Below are 22,263 nucleotides of genomic sequence, written 5' to 3'. Positions count from 1 at the left end.
GCATAAACTGATGCAACTTTAACCTGAGAGTTTCAAAGTATTAAAGAAATACATCTGGCAACATTTTGGAAAGATGTAGTAATAATAAATACTAGAATTAGTAACAAAGTGGTTCAAGAGCAGACCTGATGGAGTTATGAGTACAAAGCTTCAAAAGAGGACAATGAATTCTAATCAGTTTAGCTGGTTATTTCTCTGATTGCTGCCTAGGTTTGTTAGGTAGCTGGGGGAGAGGGGTTTTTTTTCCCCTATTTGGGTGTTGAAAAGCAAACTGTTAATATCTGTGTGTATACATTATTTACAGCATGCTTTATATTTAATCTTCAATTTTCAGGAGTCTGTTAAACCATCTATGAGATAATTTGTCAATACATTTGATGACACAAATTTTGATAGTCTTTATTAATACTCTTTTGCTGAAACAAGATAATGTGTTGAAAACAAACTTTTATTCAATACTAACACTGTTTTCCTGGAGATAACCTACTTAACAATGCTTTTTTCCTAAAGTGTTTATGCGTTGCCAATTAAGCCGATTACAGAAAGGCCATGCAACAGATGAGTGGTTTCAACTCAGTTCCTATATACCACTGAAGGGCATTGAGCCTGGATCTTTGCGTGTTCGAGCACGATATTCTATGGAGAAGATCATGCCAGAAGAGGAGTACAGTGAGTTTAAAGAGGTATTAAATTTGTTTCCTCAGTTTTTGTGTCAAAATTCACTTTGTTGTTTGAGAGATGTTGCTAAGTAGTATTTGTAGTGACTATTATATTAGGACAAATTTCTGAACATTATTTTGGTTTTCTTTTAGCTCATACTCCAGAAAGAGATGCATGTAGTCTATGCCTTATCACATGTTTGTGGACAGGATAGAACACTGTTGGCTGGGATTTTATTGAAGATTTTTCTTCATGAAAAGCTTGAGTCACTATTGTTACGAACACTAAATGACAGGGAAATAAGCATGGAAGGTACTGTACTAATTGCACAAACATTTACTGAAACTCTTGGGAGGGAAGGGCTCCCATGTTATTGTTTCTGTCTGCTCCCTTAATTTCATCATGTATCAAACTGTGAACATAGCATATTTTTCCTCTGCTTTTTGTTGTCTCCTTTTCCTAACTTTTCATTTTATTTTTTTCAGAAGAAGCTACTACTTTATTTCGTGCTACCACTTTAGCAAGTACACTTATGGAGCAATATATGAAAGCCACGGCAACACGTTTTGTTCACCATGCACTGAAAGACAGTATATTAAAAATAATGGAGAGCAAGCAGTCTTGTGAGGTGAAACCTTGAACTATAGGGTTTTTTTTAAAGTTTGATTTGTTGAAATTATGATCTACTGATTGTTTGTTTTGGAAGCATTTATTAATCCTTCAGAAGTAATTTCAATACTGGAACTGAACTGATAATGAGTTTTTTCTAAATGTTAGCTTGAACAATGTTCATAGCATCATTTTTAAATAAGTTTTTAAACACAAATTTCTTTAAATTATGTATTGGTTCTTTTGTACCTTAAATAACTTGTGTTAAACTCCAGAGATACTAGAAGTCAATGTCTGCACTTAGTTTTGTTTCAAAACTCTCTTACATTAATTGCTTGTGTTAGATCCTGTCTTTATTTCTAAAACAACCCTTCTAATTTCTGTTTCACTTTAATTTAATTATGGAAAGAGAAGTTGACGTCCTCGGAAGACTGGATTAAAATATATGAAAATATATGCAATTAAAAAAAAATTAATAGTTATGGATAGTATTAAATGTCTGTGCTATTAAAAGCATAGTGCACTATAACTTAAAAAAAAAATTACTTTTTCACACTAGCTTCCTGACTAGCTCTTGAAGCAGATTTGTAAGTTCTGTACAAGTCTGAGTTTTGTACAGCAGTAGAATATTTATTTGAAATACTATTCATTGTGTAATATTATCAAATTATATATGTAGTTATATTCAAAATAAGATTAGTCTTTTTTCCCTTTGATTTTAGCTAAATCCCTCAAAATTAGAAAAAAATGAAGATGTAAACACTAATTTGGCACATCTACTCAGTATCCTTTCAGAATTGGTGGAGAAAATATTCATGGCTGCAGAGATATTGCCTCCGTAAGTTTTCACTCTGCTGTTCAAATTTGTACATGAAAATTTCTGTTTGTGATTTACATTGCACTGTAAAATGGTGTTCTTGTTTCATCTTATGCTAATCAGTCCTAAGACTAATTTCTTTAGGGCTGTTACATGTACAGAGAAGAAAATCAAAACACTTGAATGAATTGTGCTTTTTGTACATGTGGTAGGTTGACCTTGACTGGATGCCAAATGCCCACCAAAGCCACTCTATCACTCCTCCTCGTAAACTGGACAGGTTAGAGAGAAATATAACAAAAAAGCTCACTTCTTCCTGGGCTCAACTTCACACCTGATTTTCTCTGCCTTCTCCCTCTGAGTGAAACAGGGTGACAGGGAAATGGGGGTTGCAGTCAGTTTATCGCAGATTGTCTCTTCTGCTCCTTCCTCCTCAGGGAGAGGATTGCTCACACTCTTCCCCTCCTCCAGCGTGGGGTCCCTCCCATGGGAGACAGTTCTCCATGAGCTTCTCCAACATGAGTCCTTCCCACAGGCTACAGTTCTTCACAAACTGCTCCAGCGTGGCTCCTTCTCGGGGTTACAAGTCCGGCATGGTCTCTTCTCTTCATGGGCTGCAGTACTCCAGCATGGACTCTCTATGGGATGCAGCTTCCTTCAGGCCACATCCATCTGCTCTGGCATGGGGTTCTCCATGGGCTGCAGGGTGGATATTTGCTCCACTGTGCCCTCCATGGACTGTAGGGGGACAGCTTGTGTCCCTATAGTCTTCTCCATGGGCTGCAGGGGAATCTCTGTTCTGGTGCCTGGAGCAACTTCTTCCCTTCCTTCTTCACTGTCCTTGGTTTCTGCATAGTTGTTTCTCTCACATATCTCACTCCTCTCTTCTGGCTGCAGTTTTTTTCCCCATTCTTAAAAATATTATCCCAGAGGCATTACCACTGTCACTGATTGACTCAGACTTGACTACCGGTGGGTCCATCTTGGTACTGGGTGGCATTGGCACTATAGGACATAGGGGAAGCTTCTAGCAGCTTCTCATAGAAAGACCAAAGCATGATGCAAATGGTATGGAATAAGAGGTGGAGATTATACTGGTTTTGACTGGAGTGGAGTTAGTTTTCTTCCTAGCAGCCTGTATAGTGCATTTTAGATTTGTGACTAAACAGTGTTGATAACACATCCATGTTTTGACTGAACAGTGCTCGCCCAGTGTCGAGGGTTATTTTTTCTCTCACCGTTCTGCCCCTTCCCCTACTCCACCAAGTAGACTGGAGGTGGACAAGAAATTGGGATATGATGTTATATGAAGTTATATGACATTATATGAAGTTATGATATATCATCACACTCAACAATAAAACTGCAGAGAAAGAAGAAGGAAGGGGGGGACATTTGGAGTTATGGAGTTTGTCCTCCCAAGTAACCATTACACACAACGAAGCACTGCTTTCCTGGAAATGACTGAACATCTGCTCGTTAATGGGAAGTAGTGAATGAATTCCTTGTTTTGCTTTGCTTGCGTATGCAGCTTTTACTTTACTTATTAAACTGTCTTTAAACATGTCAGGCCATGATATTTTCTTGCTTTTACCCTTCTAATTGTCTCCCCTATCTTGCTGAGGGGAAGTGATAAAGTGACTGTGTGGGGACTTAGCTGCTGGCCATGGTCAGCCCACCACAAAATGGCAGAATAGCACAGAAATTTCTTTTGTGTCAGCGATGGCAAGGTTAGCATCAAAAGCTTCATTCTTTTAAGTATATGGTGAATCTCTTAATATTTTATGAAATACACCGGAGTGTTCCCATTTTTTTGATAGGAGAAGACTATTGCTTAACTACTTTTAAACACTGAACCTATATTTATGGATACACAATTGTTATTAATTCAGTTAAAAAGTTGAAAAAAAACAAGAAAAAAAGCCACCAAACAATCTTTTTTTTTCAGTTTTTAAAAGGAAACACTACCTATGAAATAGGGAAAAAAAAGTATTATCAAACATTTAATGCACATGTGAATAATCAGAATTTTACCTGCGCAAATAGAATAGTGTTGAGGACTTTCTTTGCCCTTTGTAAATGGACTGTCACAGCAGATACTAAGTTAAAGCTTATGTCTGAATTATAACACTAGTGTTGATAATAGTTCTGCATTAAGCAAGAGATTGGACTAGATCTTCTCTGACCAGCTTTTTTTATTCAGTGAAGTTTTTAACGAAATGATTATTTAGCTATTATTTTTGCAGGACACTGAGATATATTTATGGATGCTTGCAGAAGTCTGTTCAAAACAAGTGGCCAGCTAATAGCACAATGAGAACAAGAGTTATTAGGTAAGTTACTTGTCACTTTATGCTAAAAAAATCTTTGAACATCTTATTACTGTCATACTTTAGTCTGTTTATCTATTTTTCCTTTTAGTGCCACACTTTTATAGTACCTATATAGGTTACAAGAATATTTAAGATTATTATGGTACTGGGCCATGATATCCCAATTAAGGATCAAGAGCTTGCTAGTTTCCTAGTCTTGCTATTGGAGCCTTGCTAGACGTGTAGCATAGAGGTCACTTAATAGCTTTAACTTTGAATTTACTTGTATTTTATTAAGTTTTACAAACTAATCTAAAATATTAATTTCCTTTTTCATGTTGGGAAAGAGAAAAAGTTCTCTCAAAGTGAGTTAACCTTTGTGATACCTCTGGAGAACAGTGACCTCTGAAGATGATGTTCCTGCCATATGCCATCTGGAATGACCATGCCTTATCCAGGGTTTCCTATGTAGTGTGTGTTAGTTATTGGAAAAATCTTACACATGCTAAGATGCTTGAAATCAACTGTTCATTTTTTAAAATATGTACTTCTATGCTATCTCAGTTCTGTTTAATTTCTCTGCTTCAGCCCAATCATGTTGAAGTATTCCAGAGCCTCTGTAAAAATGTTGCAGGCTACTGAATCTGGCTTCTCTAAACTGATACTGAGTACAAAAACTCCTCCTTTAACACTGTCAGTTGCCAGTGCAGGTGAAAAAAATCTTCAACAAAAATGAGATCTTGACACTGTTGTTCTAAATTATACTAGAGGTTTAGGGGTATCAAAGCCACATGTCTTCTGTGTTTGCTTTACCTTTTTTTGCAAGTCTAGCTTGCTGGTAGACCAGTATCTGGCACTGATATGATTTGCTGAGGTTAATCTCCGATGGAACAGTGTCTTCCAGATGTTTTGTCATTTTTCTCTTGTTTATCACTTTGGTTAGAGACAGAAATGAAGACATGGGAGCCCTTTCTTCTCCAGAGTTTCAGTAAATGTTAGTGTAATTAGTACAGTACTTTCCATGCTTAATTCCTTGTCATTTAGTGCTTGTAACAACAGTGACTCAAGGTTTCCTTGAAGAAAAATCCATGAAATGTCTGCCATCAGTGTTTTGCATGGGTTTTGCCTTCAAATTGAGGCTGCTCTTATCAGACATATCAGGGCTAGCCTATTGCAGGTGTGTAAAACTTAGAAGCAAAAACTGTCTCTTCCCATTCCTCCCCATCTCCAGAGACAGATATGCAGCTTTCCTTAAGTGACATTCAGAATTTTCCTGGAATCTCTGCTGGATACTATGAATATTGGGTCCCTTTCTCTCTTTGTCTTAGTCTTCATAAGTGGATACTTGTGACTTGTCTCTAGAGTACAGGGTTTTTTTGCAGCCTCCAGTGAAGAATATTATCTTTTATTGCACTGGTTTTGGTCCAAGAATGATTCCATATTCAGAGACAGGTGGATAGTTTTTAAGTGTCTAGGTAGCTTCCCTTCTGTATCATTCAGAAAGTACTGCAATTTCTGTCTAGTTGTAAAAACCCATGCATAAGTATTGACTCAATTTAGACAACTTGACCAATGTAAGAAGCATCAAGTCCTCTGTATCTGCAAGGTCATCTTAGGTTCATACCCCAGTTGTCTCCATCTTCAGGCCATCTACTAGAGAAATTGATGTATTTGCCATTACTTCAAGAATTTTTTACTTCCTCAGAGCTTTAAGTTCATCTCATAGAAAATAGTTTTTGTTTTACACTGGGCCAGGAGTGTTTTGTCAGCCATGGTTCTTGGAGAAATAGGAAACAGTATATATGGGAATTCAAGTGTCTTGGACACATGAAAGATGTGTTAACTTCACTGTATACTTAAAAAGCAAGGTAGTGCAAGGTCCATTTTTATTCTTTTGCAAGTAGTCAGACTGTGATATTGCTGTAGTGAAAAAACAGTCTGCTGATTTTGTCCATGCACTCTGAACAAAATGAGAGATGAGTTAGATTGCTTTATTTGGTCCATATGTCATTTATAGCAGTCTTCAAGTATTATGGTTAACCTGACATGTTTTGGGTTTTTTTACTTTAACTGCAATTATTTCTGCGAGGAGAGTAACTGATACGGTATTATTCTTCTAGGATGATATCATACTGTTATCAGGATATGGATTGTTTCAACCATGTTGCTGCCAAAAGAGAGGTTCCATTCTGTCTGTGCACTCTTGCTCTCCTTATGTTGTCTTGGGGAAGCAAGTGACTGAAAGATGAATAACTTGCTGTAGTAGACAGTGAAACAGGAGAGGCAGGAGATGAAGCACTCCTTTTAAAAGTCAGTGTGGTCTCAGACCACAGGCTTCAGTAGGGCTTTATAGTTAAGCTTTTCCTAGGTGGTTTCAGAGGTTCATCTTAATTGGGAAATCAATATGCCTGGGTTTATTACAGTTTCTATCATAGTTGAAATAATAATAAAGACATTCTTAATTAACAAACATATTCACAGAGTGCTGTCTGGTTGTTTGTCATCTCTCTCACAAAGATTTCCACACTGACTTAAATGCTTAAAGACTACATAATTTTACATTAATTCTTTAACTTCATTATTGAACAAAATACTTTTTTTTTCTATTTCAGTGGCTTTGTTTTTCTTCGACTGATTTGTCCTGCTATCCTGAACCCAAGGATGTTTAATATCATCTCAGGTGACTATGCTTCAGACTTGAATTCATACTTCATGTAGTAATAGGCATGAACTTATTTTAGTGCCTAATTTAGCAAAATATTAAGTCTTTCAAATACTATGTCCAAAGTCATGTTATCTGTACCAATTGATTGACTTTCTCCCTAAAACATCCAGCATATGGTTTTCACACTAAAAGATTAGACAATGTTTGTTTCCAATGTTTTATTTTAAAGTAAAAACAAAGAAAAAGTGAATGCTAAAGTATTTTATAAAGAAAATTGTTGTGGGTTATCCCTGGTGGGCAGATAAAACACCACAGTTGCTTGCTTGCTTCCCTCTTCACCTTCAGAAGTGGGGATCAAGATCAAACAAACCAACAACAATAAAAAAATTTAGTAAGTGAAGGATAAATGGAATAAAACAAGTAATGAAAAGACAATCACACCATCTCCCATGTGTAGATCAATGCCCATCCAGTTCCTGAGCAGAAGATGGCATCCAGTTCGTGAGCAAAAGATGACATCCACCCCCTCTTTTACCTTTTATTGCTGATCATGATGCTATATGTTATGGAATATATCTTTGGTTACTTTGAGTCATCTACCCAGTTTTTTCCTCTCCCAGCCTGTCTATTCACTGGGGTGGCAGACTGAGAAACAGAGGAGGCCTTGATGCTGTGTAAACACTGTTCAGCAAAAGTTATAATATTAGTGTGCTATCAGTCTTGTTTTGGTCACAAATCTAAACCACAACAATAAATTATTGCTGTGGTTTAGCCCAGCTAGCACAGCAGCACCACGACAGTCTCTCGCTTGGTGCCCCCATTCACCCCCACCCTCGTTAGGATGGCGGAGGACCCAGCAAAATGGGAATAAAAAGATAAGCAAGGTTGTTGTGGATTGAGACAAGGGCAGGGAGGGCTCGCTACCAATTACGGTTCTGGGCAAAAACAGACTCCAGTACTCGACTTAGAGAGGAAAGTAGGAAAGTTTATTCTACAAGAAACAGAACGGAATAAAAGCAAAAAGGGAGTAGGATGATGAGAAAACTACAACCAGCACTTTAAGATCTCCCTCCCCCATCCCTCCTTTCTTCCCAGGCCCAGCTCACTGCTCCCGATATCTCTACCTCCTCCCCCTCAACGGCTCAGGGGGGCAGGGAGTGGGGGATGTGGTCAGTCTCTCACAGATGGGCTCTGCCGCTTCTGTCTTCTCAGATGAGGATGACTCCTGGCATTCTTCCCCTGCTCCAACACAGGGTTCCTCCCTCAGGACACAGTCCTTAACGAACTTCTCTGGGGTGGGTTGTTCCCAACAGCTGCGGCTTCTGCCGATACAGGGTCCCTCATATGGGACACAGTCCTTGGTGAACTTCTCTGGTGTGGATTCTTCACCGCGGTTGCAGTTTCTGCAGTTACAGGGTCCCTCTCTCGGGACAAGGCCTCTTCTGGGCATAAGTTTAATGAGCTTCTTTGTTGTGGGTTCCTCCCCACAGTTACAGCTGTGGATATTGGGTCCCTTCCTCGGGACACGGCCTGCTCTGACCATAGTGATAAAGCATCCCTCCTTTAGGACATGGCCTCTTCCAGCCTTAGTTTTAAAGAAGAAAATCACTGCCCCTGGCTCGGGGTCTGCAGTGAAGTGGTCCCACCCACGGGGGACGGCCTCCTCCAGCCATAGTCACTGTCCCTGGCTCAGGGCCTTTAATGAAGTGAATCACTGCCCCTGGTCTGGGGCCAGCTTTAGCAAAATGAGTCTCTGCCCCTGATGCGGGTTCATTATCAAAATGAGTCTCTACCGCCGATGCGGGGTCTTTAAAGAAATGAAAATAAATCTCAGCTTCACCAGTTCTCTCCATAGAATGCAGGGGAGTCTCTGCTCCAGCACACCTCCTCCTCTCTTTCATCACTGACCTTGGAGTCTGCATGGTTGTTTCTCTCACTGTTCCTACTCCTTGCACCACCACCAGCCAGAAGAAGAAGAAAGGACAGAAGGAGGAAAGAAGATGGAGGAAGAAACCTCCCCTTCCGGCTTCTTCTTAAAAAGTGATGGTGGAGGCGTCTAATTGGCTCAGCCCCAGAAGTGGGTCCGGCTCTGAGCTGGGGAGAGTTGCAAGCAACTTCTTACAGGAGCCATCTTTACAGCCCCTTCCCCCTTACCAGAAAAGGCTATCATGTCAAACCATGACAATTATCTGCTATGAAGAATCGCAGAATGATAGGGCTTGGACGGGACCTGTAAAGATCATCTAGTTAAAACCTCCCTGCTAAAGCAGGTTCGCCCTAGCCAAAACCAGTACAAAAGCTTTACCCTGATTTTTGATGCCTTCTTTGTAGAATGCATCTCTATCAGTAAATAAAAGAGTGACAGGGACTATTCCTGTTTGCTAGAACGGGATTGTGAAATTGCTATACTGATCAGTAGCACAGTTCTGACTGATATCAGATAGCATACTCCTAAACGGTTCTTAGGTATTATTTGGGTGTTGACATATGTAGTGATTTTGCCCAGCTAGCAAAGAAGCACAACAGTCTCTTGCTCGGTGCCCCCATCCACCCCCACCCTTATTAGGACAGCAGAAGCCCCAGCGAGATGGGAGTAAAAAAGATAACCTAGGATGTTGTGGATCGAGACAAGGGCAGGGAGGACTTGCTGTTAATTACAGTTCTGGGCAAAAAAGACTCGACTACTTGACTTAGAGAGGAAAGTAAGGAAAGTTTATTCTAATACCTACAAGAAACAGGACAAAACAAAAAGCAAAAAGGGAGTATGATGATGAGAAAATTACAACCAGCACATTAAGATCTCCCTCCCCCATCCCTCCTTTCTTCCTTGGCTCAGCTCACTGCTGCTGATATCTCTACCTCCTCCCCCCTCAGAGGCTTGGGGGATATAGGGAATGGGGGATGTGGTCAGTCTCTCACAGATGGGCTCTGCCGCTTCTGTCTTCTCAGATGAGGATGACTCCTTGCATTCTTTCCCTGCTCCGATATGTCCACGGGATGCAGTCCTTAACAAACTTCTCTGGTGTGAGTTCTTCCCAGCAGCTATGGCTTGTGCAAATACAGTCCCTCACATGGGATGCAGTCCTTAATGAATATCTCTGGCGTGGGTTCTTCCCCACAATTGCAGCTTCTGCAGATACAGGGTCCCTTCCACGGTACATGACCTCTCCTGGGCATAATTTTAATGAACTTCTTTGGCGTGGATTCTTCCCCACAGTTATAGCTTCTGTGAATACTGATTGGGTCCCTTCCATGGGACACGACCTCCTCTGGCCATAGTCACTGCTTCATGTCAAACCATGACAGCATGCACAGGGACCACATCTGACACAGCTGAGTTGGGGCTTTTTTTGTGAAGCTTTAACAGTGAGGGAATAGATTATTCCATGGCCGTTGGCTTAAGCACCTAGATTTTTTTCTGAGCATTTTAACTTACATATGTAAGTTGCATCTTACAGATGCAACAACTAGTATGTGTCTTACTGTTGTTCTAGACATAAGACTGTGTTGAATGGATTTCAGTGTTATCATAAAAGTCAGTAATTTAAATAACTCTTTGTTCATAGAATCATTACAGTTATAAAAGACCTTTGAGATTATCAAGACCAACCACTAACCTCACATTGCCAAGCCCATCGCTAAACTAAACCATATCTCTCAGCACTTCATCTAGGTGTCTTTTGAATATCTCTAGGGATGGTGACTTCACCACCTCCCTGGGCAGCCCATTCCAATGCTTAATAACCCTCTTGGTTAAAAAGTTCTTCCTTATATCCAATCTAAACCTCCCCTGGTGCAAATTGAACCCATTTCCCTGTGTTGTAAGTTTTAGAAGGCAGGCATTCTTTATTGCGGTGCTGGATGCACAGGGGATAGTTCCTTCTAGCATGCATGCCATATGGTTCACAACTTAAGAAGGACAGGGAGCTGCTGGAGAGAGTTCAGCGCAGGACTACCAAGATGGTGGAGTGGACCATCTCCCTCATGATGAAAGACTGATGGAGCTGGGACTCTTTAGCTTGGAGAAGAGGAGACTGAAGGGTGATCTCATTAATGTTTACAAATATGTAAAGGATGGGTGTCAGGAGGATTGAGCCAGGCTGTTCTCAATGATGTCCAATGATAGAACAAGGGGCAATGTGTATAAGCTGGAACATAATAGGTTCCAAAGAAATACAAGGAAGAATTTCTTCACTGTGAGGGTGATGGAGCGCTGGAACAGGTTGCCCAGATGGGTTGTTGAGTCTCCTTCTCTGGAGACATTCAAGATCCATCTGGACAAGTTCCTGTGTGACCTACTCTAGGTGGTCCTGCTTTGGCGGGGGGGGTGGACTAGATGATTTTTCAAGAACCCTTGAGATTCTGTGATTACATACATATGCACTATATTTCTTGGAATAACTATACATATTCGTTCTTTTTCCTGGAACTAATTATCCTATTTGCATAGACACTGTGCATCCAACCTGGGTCTCTGAGAGTCCTGCAGGGGGGTTTTGGTGGTCTTTAGTGGTCCCCAGTAGTTTGTTGAAGGGTTGTCTCTTAATGTCCTTTCCATTAACTCTCAGTTCCTTCTTCTATATATGGTCTTTGTTTTAGCTCATCACTGTTTGTAGAGTTCTTAGGTTTCTTATCTTGATCTTACTGGGTTATCTGCACCCCCTCAAGACATCCCAGACACAGTTACAATCTTATCTGAGACCCCTGTGAATACAAAAAGTCATGAAACTGTTCAAGCAAGCACAACAAAACCACCACAAAAGGCCTAGTAGATTTTTCCATCTTTCAGCCTTTGTTCAAGGCATCATCAGGTTTTAAGTTTTCCTATATTCCTTTGTGGTGGGTTGACTCTGTGCACCAAAGCCACTCTGTCACTCCCTCTCCTCAGTTGGACAGGGGAGAGGAAATATAATGAAAGGCTCATAGGTCAAGATCAGGACAGAGAGATCACTCACCAATTACTATCATGGGCGAAACAGACTCAACTTGGGGAAATTAAGCTTCTAACATACTTCCTTGCTGTAATGGGGCAGGCAGGGGAAATATTCTGAAGACTGGGTGTATAGAGTTCAATTTCAGCAGCAATGTGCCTATCCTGTCACCTTGATAACTGTTCTCAAAACTATCTACTGAAAAAGTTCAGTCCTTTGTTTCAACATTCTTAGTTGCTTTTTTTTTTAAATAATACACTTCTTCAGATCAATTCTCTTTGCCTAAACTTCCCTATTCTAAGGCTTGAAATGTTTTCCAGCATTGCTTCATTAAAGGGATGTACAATACTAAGCACTAGATGCTCTGAACAAGTGAGATTAGTTGTATGATTAGTGCCTCAGTCTAAGCTCTAGCTGTGCCAAAAATATTGGAACTTATTTTTTAATTAATTGCAATGATGAGCAGGGAAAGGTGCAGAAAGATCAAAACATACAGATAGACAGTGTAGAGTATATAGCATTCTTAAGAAGCACTGTGAAATTTAGTGTTTATATAATGACCATTTCAATTTTGGAACAATTAAATGGCCTGTAAGTGGAAACCCAGATTTGACCATAACCATTTAAAAACAAACAAGAAAATCCTATGCTTAAGACTAATCTCTTAGTCAGTTAAAACAACTTTTCCAACAAGTTATTGTACTAGGAGTTTATAGTGTTTGATTTGTGCAGTAAATAGCAGTATTTTCATGGAAATACGAGACACAATTGCATGCAATGTTTAAACTATTTTCCTGGTACTTGTAATTTAAAGTATAATTTGCATAACAATGCAGGACCTACTTATATTGGTATATGCAAATAAGGAAAAAGGTAAATGTAATTATTTTATTAGATTCTAACAATAAACCTCTTAGATTTTTGTGAAAAGGCTTTTCATCTAATTCATAAAACGTTTGTTAACCTTAGGCTTCTGAGGAACATTTTATTTTGCTTACTTTATTCTGTAAGCAACTAATAAAGTTAATTTTTTTTGTGGACATAATTACTAAAACAAAATTTTACTTGATCATGAGATATTTTCTACATGCAGTTCTGTCATAGCATTCAAAGTATTTTATTCCATGATAAATACGAATTGTAGATCTTAACTTATGTGACTACTGGAAGTTTTAAATTAAATAGACAATACCTCTCTACTATGTATTTCTATCAGATTCTCCTTCTCCTACTGCTGCAAGAACGCTGACGCTGGTTGCCAAGTCTGTGCAGAATTTAGCAAATCTGGTTGAATTTGGAGCTAAGGTGAATATAATTTTATTCAAAAGAGCCTAGAACTGCATTTCCAATACATTTCAATGTTACTGTTTAATACAGATAAAAATGTGTTGCTGTTTTCTTGTGCAAATCCTGATATGTGACCTGGATGTCTTATCTGCAAGGAGACCTTGTTTCTGCAGTTTCTTCTATCATCTTCAGTTGCAGTTCAACAGGGTATTGATTTAAACTAGAACAGTAGCATAAAGTCTGACTGAATTCGAAAGAGGGGAGTCAATCATTTCAGAATGAGTCATCTAGAAACTTATGAGAATGATTTTAGTACATACCATGAAGAATTTGAATCTGGTAGTATGAACAACAGCAGTGCCTGTTAAAATAATTGAACCAATGACCCTACTAGTAGGAATTATATAGAGTGGTGCAACCATATTTTCATGCTATGAGGACAGATAAACTCAGACATTTGTTCCAAAGACAACAGTGGAAGTATGTGGACTGTTTTTTCTGTCTGTCAATAATCAAAAGGGTAGCAGTCATACTCTATTATTCATAGAATCATCAAATATCTCTAGTTGGAAGTGACCCATGAGGATCATCAAGTCCAAATCCCTGCTCCTCCCATGACTATCTAAAATTAAACCATATCCTTAAGAGCATTGTCCAGACATTCCTTGAACTCTGCAGCCTTAGGGAGCCTGTTCCAGTGACCAACCACCCTCTCAGCGAAGGGTCTTTTCCTAATGTTTGATCTAAACTTCACGTGATGCAGCTTCATTCCATTTCCTCTGTCTTATCACTGGTCACCAGAGAGGAGATCAGCACCTCCCCTTCTGCTGCCTCCCTTGAGCAAGTTGTAGACTTCAATGAGGTCACACCTCAGCCTTCTCCAAGCTGAACAAACCAAGTGACCTCAGTTGCTTCTCACAAGTCTTGACCCTGGAGGCCTTTCACCACCTTGATCTCTCTTCTCTGGACAAGCTCTAATAGGTTGATGTCCTTATACTGAGGTGCCCAAAACTACAGTACTCAAGGTGGGCCCACGTGAGTGTAGAGTGGGACAATCACCTCCTTTGACCAGCTAGCTACGCCATACTTGATGCACCCCAGGACATGGTTGGCCCTTTTGACTGCTGGGGCACACTGTTGACTCAACTTACCATCAACCCAAACCCCCAGATCTCTGCTCTCCAGCCTCTTGTCCCCCAATTTGGATGTATAACCAGGATTACCTCATTCCAGGTGCAGAATCTTGCACTTGATCTTGTTAAATTTCAAATGGTTGGTGATTGCCCAGCTCTCTTAGTCTATCCAGATCTCTCTGTAAGGTCCCTTGAGGGGATTCCACAGCTCCTCCTAGTTTAGTATAATTAATAAACTTAATGTACATTTGACTCCTGCATCCAGATCATTTATAAAAACATTAGAGAGCACTGGCCTTAAAATTAAGCCCTGGGGAAGTCCACTGGTGATTGTCCGCCAGTCTGATGTAACACATCATGTAACACATCATGTAACCCATGAGCCCAATCCATCAGCCAGTTGTTCACCCACCATATTATGGACTTGTCTAGCTGTGTGCTGGACATTTTATCCAGAAGGATACTGTGAGGGACAGTATCAAAAGCTTTACTCAAATTAAAAAAAAAAAAACAACCCACATCTGCTGACTTCCCTTGGTCAACTAGATGGGTATCGGAGTAGGAGAAGGCAGCCGTCTCTCCACAAAGAAAACATCTATGTAGTGGTAAAATGGCTACATTTTCTTTAGGAATATCCATATCAAAAAGACAACTGAGAAATGTAGAAATCATAATTAGAAAGAATCTGTTCCATAAGGATATAGCATTTGCCTTAAGTAGATGATGGGAACCTTTTTGCATTTCCATTGATTGTTTCATGTCAAAATGGGGAGACATCTTTCAGTAATATTGGCATGTCTCTGTACAGAATCTTGAAAAAACATTCCACATCCACATTCTTTTATATATTATATGTAATAATTCACTTTCCAATTCAGACCAATTAGGACAAAACTTCCAGCCTGGAGACAGAGTATTTTAATTCTGAAACAAGTTAACAACTACCAACCTCTGGCTCCCATCGTATACACACACAGACTTTTCTCGACTTCTTAGGCTGTTGCTTTCTGTTGGTACAGCATTTTGAGACACCCCTTTTATTTGTACTCAGTTTCATATTGCTTGACATAATTTTGTAAATCAGTTTTACAAGTTGCACTAAAAAGCCTTAGCTTTTAATAAAATTTTTAATGCATCACTAAAAGAATGCCAGCAACAATTGGTCTGTTCTGTTTCCCAAGTCACAACATGGTTGAACAATAAAAATCTGTAGATTTAAGCATAATTAAAGAAAACACATTCAGACTGCCATTATAAAGCCATTTGTCTGACACTCACAGCTTAGAATGTAAGCATTAACAAAAGAACAAGATGTTTCCTCTGAAAGTGTTTTCTCCATTACATAGCTGCAATTAATAAAAGAAGTCTCTCTTCAATATTTCAGGAATGTAAAATTTCATGTCACAATGCATATATAAACAATTTCAGAATTCATCTGGTATACAAAAAGGTGTAATCTTTTGACTGGTTATACACCAACTATTATAAATTCACTTGAAAAAAATCACTGTTTTGCAGTGTGTTCACTTTTATTAAATTGATATTGATTTGTTCTAATAAATACTTTTAAAAATTACTAGGAGCCATACATGGAGGGAGTAAATCCATTCATCAAAAGTAATAAACATCGCATGATCATGTTCTTAGATGAACTTGGGGTAAGTAGTTTAAAAAAAAATATTGGAAGTTGTATAGCAACATTGTAAATTAAAATTATTTACAGTTCTTGATAACTAGCTCAAAAATGCATCAGTTTCCACAAAATTTTGAAGACTTGTTACTGAAAAAATTTTCTTATGCATGTTTAGGAACTGCAGATTGCTGGTCTGTTGCACAGAATTAGAACCAATCAAATGTCCTGTTAGAAAGATTTTATCCATTTAATATTGCTGTACACATGAGCTTCTCTCAAAGGATTAGGGCTTTTGGCCAAAAATGTAAACAAACAAAAAATAGTGTAATAATGTGTAATTTGTCATAATGGTTTTGACCCATGTGGTGGTTTAGCCCGATGTCAACCTGGTCATAAAATCACTCCCCCTCCCAAACTGGACAGGAGAGAGAGAGAAATATAACAAACGGCTTGTGAGTTGAGATAAGGGACGGAAAGGTCACTCAGCAATTAGCATCACAGGCAAAACAGACTCGACTTAGGGAGAAAAAGGTTTGATTTATTAAAAAACAATCAGAGCAGGGAGATGAGGAAATAAAACCATCTTAAAAATACCTCCCCCCACCCCTTCTCTTCCCGGGACTCCCTTTCCTCCCCCTCCCAGCAGCATGGGGGATGGGGGATGGAGGTTGCAGTCATTTCATTACAGATGGACTTTGCCGCTCCTTCTTCTCAGGGGGAGGCCTCCTCACACTTCCCACTGCTACACTGTGGGGTCCCTCCCACGGGTGACAGTCCCTCACGAACTTCTCCAGCGTGGGTTCTTCCCATGGGCTGCAGCTCCTCACAAACTGCTCTGGTATGAGGCCTCCCACAGGGGCAGCTCCTCACACACTGCCCCACCATGGGTCATCCACTGGAAGAACAGTCCTTCAGGGACAGACTGCTCCAACCTGGGTCCCTCAGGATCACAAGTCCTGACAGCAAACCTGCTCCAGCTTGTGGGCACCTTCCCCACAGACTCTCAGGTCCTGCCAGAAACCTGCTCCAGGATGAACTTCTTACGGAGTCCTGGCCTCCTTCAGGCATCCACCCGCTCCGGCGTGGGCTCCTCCACAGGCTGCGAGTGGGTCTCTGCTTCCCGGTGGTCCTCCATGGACTGCAGGGGGACAACCTGCTTCACCATGGTCCTCATCACATATCACAGGGGAGCCTTTTTAGTGCCTAAGCACCCTTCTTCTCCACTGACCTTGGTGTCTGTGGAGATGTTTTCACATTCTCCCTCCCTGTTGCTGCTGCCATTTTGTAACTGCCCCGCAGCTTTTTCTCCTTCTCAAATATGTTATTCACCGAAGCATTACCTCCATCGCTAATTGACCAGGCCTGGGTCAGCTGCAGGGTCCAGTTTAGGACTGAATGGCCCTAACCATGTGAGCTACAGGGGAAGCTTCTGGCAACTCTTTTTGTTTAAAGAATCCACCCTTGTAGTCTCCCTGCTACCAAAAAACCTGGCCCAGGAAAAACCACTACAACCCAAGATTGAAAAAATTGAAGTTTTAAAAAATATTATGTTCCATTTTAGTTATATGTTACAAAGTGTCTTGGTGTGTGAATTCTAGATATTATACTTTAAAAGAAAATAATAATTACAGTTCACTTAGATATAACAAGAGTTAGGAGCTCATCTACGTATATATGTATACGTTTAAACCAAGAATTTGGTTTAAAAATGAAGATGAAATGTGGCTAGCTTCCTGAATTGATCCATTAAAAGTGACTTGGATGACATCTCAGACTATTTTGATTATCTATAAGAATGAGTGTTTTGAAGTCTGTCATGCAGGTGGATTGCTATATGTCACCTTTTTCTGGCTAAACGGCAACTTCTGCATATTATGATATACTGGTTTTTTTTTCTTTAAATGGCAGATGATGCATGAGGACTAAGAAAATCTTTAGGTTTCAAATAAATGGTGAATCTACTGTTTTAATTACATTATTTTATTAATGGATTTAATGACTTGATAGTTGTGGGAGGGGGTGTCCATTTTTACTGCTGCTATTATAGGATTTAATTTAAAAAAAAAAACACCTAATGGATGGATCCCCCTCATTTGAGGGGAATATATAATCTGAATCTCTTTTCTCAGTATCTTTCTAGTGAGCTCAGAGGTATCATAGCAAGATCAAACCTTTTAGTAGAACTCTCCCAGTAGGAATAGGAATTGCTATATATTTAGTAATCTTTCCATGTGAAATGTGTAACCATAATTAAAATGTCTTCATAAAATAGATGCTTGTAAAAAAAAGAAATAAATAATTTGTATTGGATAACATGGACAGAAGACTTAATTGTGAAGAAAAACTTTGCAGTACTTGCAGTATCAAAACATCTATTAGTGGGTCTGTAGAACTGTAATTCGTTATATGCCTGGCTACTTACCATTCTAAGTCTGCTTTCATAATTTTTGTTAAAGAATGTTCCTGAGCTTCCAGACACTACAGAGAACTCTAGAACTGACTTATGTCGTTACCTGGCAGCCTTGCATGAGATATGTGTGGCACATTCAGATGAACTTCGGACACTCAGTAATGAGCGAGGTGTAATGCAGGTAAACTACAATGGTTAACAAAAGTCACAGCTACAGATAGCATGTCTTGAGTTATTGCTTAATATTGTGATTATTTTCTAATTTTTCTGTCCAGATGTATGAGTGATAAATAATATTCCACCAGGAAGTTGCTAGTTGTAAAGAAGCTCAAAGCTACAGACTAAGTATTTATACAACAAAACCAAAGATGTTTTAAAGTAGTGGGTTGATGGGTTTTGTCTGGATTTTTTTGTTATTTGATTTGGCTTGTTTTTTTCTTTTGTGTTTAGTTTCCAGGTTAACTTTTTAGTTTCCAGAGGAAGTCTAAATCCAAGAAATTACTATCTCATGACAGGCTCTAGTTTTAGGATCTAGTTCTTATAATTAAAAACTAAATTACTAAATTTCTTTTCCTTACCTTTCTATCACTACTTCATTTCTGCTTCCTGATTTATTACATTTGTAAACTTCTCTAGCAAACAATATAAATGCGTTCTGTTCCAACTATTAAACTTCTATACAGCTTTTATGAAAACTTATTTTTTAAGAGGAAAAAAAAATCACATACATTTATGCATTGTCTTAAAATACTACAAAAGTAATATACTTGCCTATAGTCTGCTAATTATAATGAACTTTAAGTCTGCAATTCTACTTACTGCACAGTAATTTGTTTTGGTATGCTTGACTAATATACTGTACTGTGCAGGAGATAATTTAAATAGTATTCCCTTTTTAATGCTAATGATTTGGGGACAGGGACAGTTGTGCTATAGAAAGCCTTTTTGTTTAGAGATGATCTTCCTTAAATTTAATTATTTTCATGATTTAAAGACTGGGCTTCCTATAACCTGAATCTTTGAAGGCCTGAATTTAAACTCAGGTAGATGAAAAGTCAGTATTTCTTTCTCCTGGCAACAGATGTTACTCAAATAATGCATTTTTCAGCAGTAATGTTTTTAAATAAGGGTATTACTGGGAACTCTTATGGTAATTTTGCAAAAGATGAAAAAAAATTGTATTTAATCATCTTTGGCAGAAGAAATTTCAAAGAATTAAAAATTAGATAATGCTTCATTATAGCAGTTCAAAGCTAATACAATGTAATTACTACAATTGACCTCTTCATTGACATATGAGGGAAAAAAAAATCAATCGTGTTCAAGTTCATAATTCACAGCCACTGCTAGTCTTGACAATGCAAAAATGATGGTAGACTGGCAAGGCAGGACAGTAGTTTTCAGTACTAAATGTGTGTTGCTTACAGATAAGGGATATAATTGCTTTCACAAGACCTGTATCTGAAACACTTAATGATTACATGTGATACAATTTCCTTGAAACACTTATATTTCTGCTTAAGAGGAGTAATTTCTCTTTATGGGTTTCTATAAAGAAAACTCTTGAATTTTTTCCCCTTTTCCTCTTGTAAGTGCCGTAATGGTTCAGGACCACCCTGATGTAGTTTAACCTAGTTAAATACAGTTTCTTAGCCTGTTTTATGTGTATGTTCAGTTGTGTTTGATTTAGTTTAATGACCAGGTTTTCAGAAAGTTGAAAGAGGGTAGTTCTGCCTCTGCAGATGTGAATTGTATTATCACCTTTTTCTGTCAATGGACTTTTTTTTTCATTTTCTTGGCCCAGTTCTGCACTTTCACATGGGGAAAATACCCAATATGGATTTTTGGTTTACAGATTGTTTTTAACAGATAGGAGAACTCTCTTTAATTTTTAAATTCTCAGGTGAAATTGACAAGATTTAATGGATCTCCATGGGTGCAGATAAATTTCATATTGCTGTTTTACAGCTGCCTTTTGAAGTAATGTCTTAGTGACTAGGGAATTGGAGGTGGGATGTGTGTGTTAAATATGTTTTAAACTACATAATTCTAAGTCTGGTATGTTAATGTTGAAGATACTTCTCAAGCAAGACGGGGTTTGTTTTTCTCTACTTGCTAACATAGAGTTGTATGGGGTTTTTTTTTTTTTTTTTTTCTACAGCATGTTCTTAAGAAGCTGTTGGCTATTACAGAACTGCTTCAACAAAAACAAAATCAGTATTCAGTGTCTAGTAACATCAGGTAGCAACTCTCTACCTGCATTCTGCATGGATCCAGCATGTCTAACATGGCAACTCACACAAGTATGGCTCTTGCCAAAAATAGCACACTGTCACATTCCCAGTGATATGTGAACTATGCAAAAAGAAAGCAAAGATTCTGTTAGTGAATGATTGTACCAGCAGCTTTTTTAACTATCTGTGCAGGATATTTGCACTTTTTTCCACTTGGAACCATTTTTTACAGCCTCTGAGCCTTGGCGTTTCTGCAAAGAAAATGCTGTGACTTTGAAAATTATTTTCAACTCCTGCAATGGCCAAAGTTTTTGTCTTGTTGGAAAAGAATTATCAACTGACAAAGAAATAAATTGTTTTGACAGCTACATGTAACTGGATATCATTTTTTACTGCAATTTCTGACTGGTTACAATTATTATGACATTTGACTGTTTCAATCACTTGAACTTGTACGTACAATTTCCAGTGTTTCATGGTTATGGTAAGAAAAATCTTTTCTGTATACTTTTTGTACTATGCTGTTTCTCTTGATGGAATCATGTCAAAAGAATATACAGAATGGATCTTCTCAGCTTTATTCTTTACTGTGCTACTGATTCAGTCCAAATAATTCTTCTGTCATGGACTGTATATCCATCCAGGTAAATCACAATGCTTTTTTATAAAATTTACAATAGTGAATAATTAGAATTTAGTAAATTTATTATCACTGTATTAGACATGCATGTGTCCATTAAAACATCTGATAAAATACATATTGGTTGGTCGTGTCTGTAATGTAGGACTACCATGAATCTTATTTTTAAACCTGAAAATTATTATCTTTTAATAATCAAGCTGCTGATAGACTTTATGGAAAGTGTCTAACTTTGGGTGCAAGTGAAAGAAAATTGTGAAATGTTAGATAATAGATATAGTTGTCTATCTATGTATAAAATGCAGTGATTAAAAAAAAAAAACAGATGACAGCAGTACTTATTTCCTATAACACTGTGTGAAAATTAATCACAGAATGGTAGGGATTTGGAAGGGACCTCAAGAAATCATCTAGTCCAACTCCCCTGCTCAAGCACGTCCAGCTAGATCAAGTCGTATAGGAACGTGTACAGACGGGTATTAAAAACCTCCCTGGCAGCCTGTTCCAGTGCTCCGTCACCCTTACAGTAGTTTTTCCTTTTGTTTAAGTGAAACTTTTAGTGTTCCAGCTTATGTCCATTACCCCTAGTTCTATCATTGGAAACAACAGAAAAAAAGTGTCTCTTTTAAATACTTATAAGAATTCATGATGTCCTCCCTCAGTCTCCTCTTTTCCAGGCTGAACAGTCCCAGGTCTTGCTCTGGGGAGCCCAGAACTGGACACAGTACTCCAGATGAGATCTCACCAGGGCAGAGCAGAGGGAAAGGAGAACCTCCCTCTACCTGTTAGACATACTCTTCTTGATGCATTGCAGGATACCATTGGCTTTCTTGGCCACAAGAGTACATTGCTAGCTTATATTTAATTTGCTGTCAACCAGGACTCCCAGGTCTCTCTCCGCAGAGCTGCTCTCCAGCAGGTCAATCCCTAGC

At 38.7% G+C, this 22,263-nt stretch overlaps 1 protein-coding gene across 7 annotated transcripts in view; it reads left to right on the top strand.

The window, feature by feature from the left end:
- Positions 1-21,344, top strand: part of LOC133628529 (ras GTPase-activating protein 1) — a 128,495-nt gene extending 107,151 nt beyond the window's left edge. For 4 of the 7 annotated variants that reach the window (XM_062016820.1, XM_062016821.1, XM_062016818.1 and 1 more), the window contains 10 exons: positions 511-683; positions 813-972; positions 1,146-1,288; positions 1,992-2,107; positions 4,333-4,419; positions 7,011-7,078; positions 13,211-13,299; positions 15,995-16,072; positions 18,504-18,638; positions 20,619-21,344. In XM_062016820.1, the coding sequence (XP_061872804.1) occupies positions 511-683; positions 813-972; positions 1,146-1,288; positions 1,992-2,107; positions 4,333-4,419; positions 7,011-7,078; positions 13,211-13,299; positions 15,995-16,072; positions 18,504-18,638; positions 20,619-20,702 (1,133 nt within the window). In that variant the 3' untranslated portion in view covers positions 20,703-21,344. Of the gene's footprint in view, positions 1-510; positions 684-812; positions 973-1,145; positions 1,289-1,991; positions 2,108-4,332; positions 4,420-7,010; positions 7,079-13,210; positions 13,300-15,994; positions 16,073-18,503; positions 18,639-20,618 lie in introns of those variants that run through there. The other 3 variants (XM_062016819.1, XM_062016822.1, XM_062016825.1) reach the window with 3 other exon arrangements.
- The last annotated feature ends 919 nt before the right edge of the window (positions 21,345-22,263 follow it).

This window comes from Colius striatus, chromosome W, assembly GCF_028858725.1.
Source record: "Colius striatus isolate bColStr4 chromosome W, bColStr4.1.hap1, whole genome shotgun sequence".
NCBI classification, from domain to species: Eukaryota; Metazoa; Chordata; class Aves; order Coliiformes; family Coliidae; genus Colius; species Colius striatus.
Note: the sequence above shows the minus strand (reverse complement) of the source record. Positions and strands in the feature narration are given on the sequence as shown.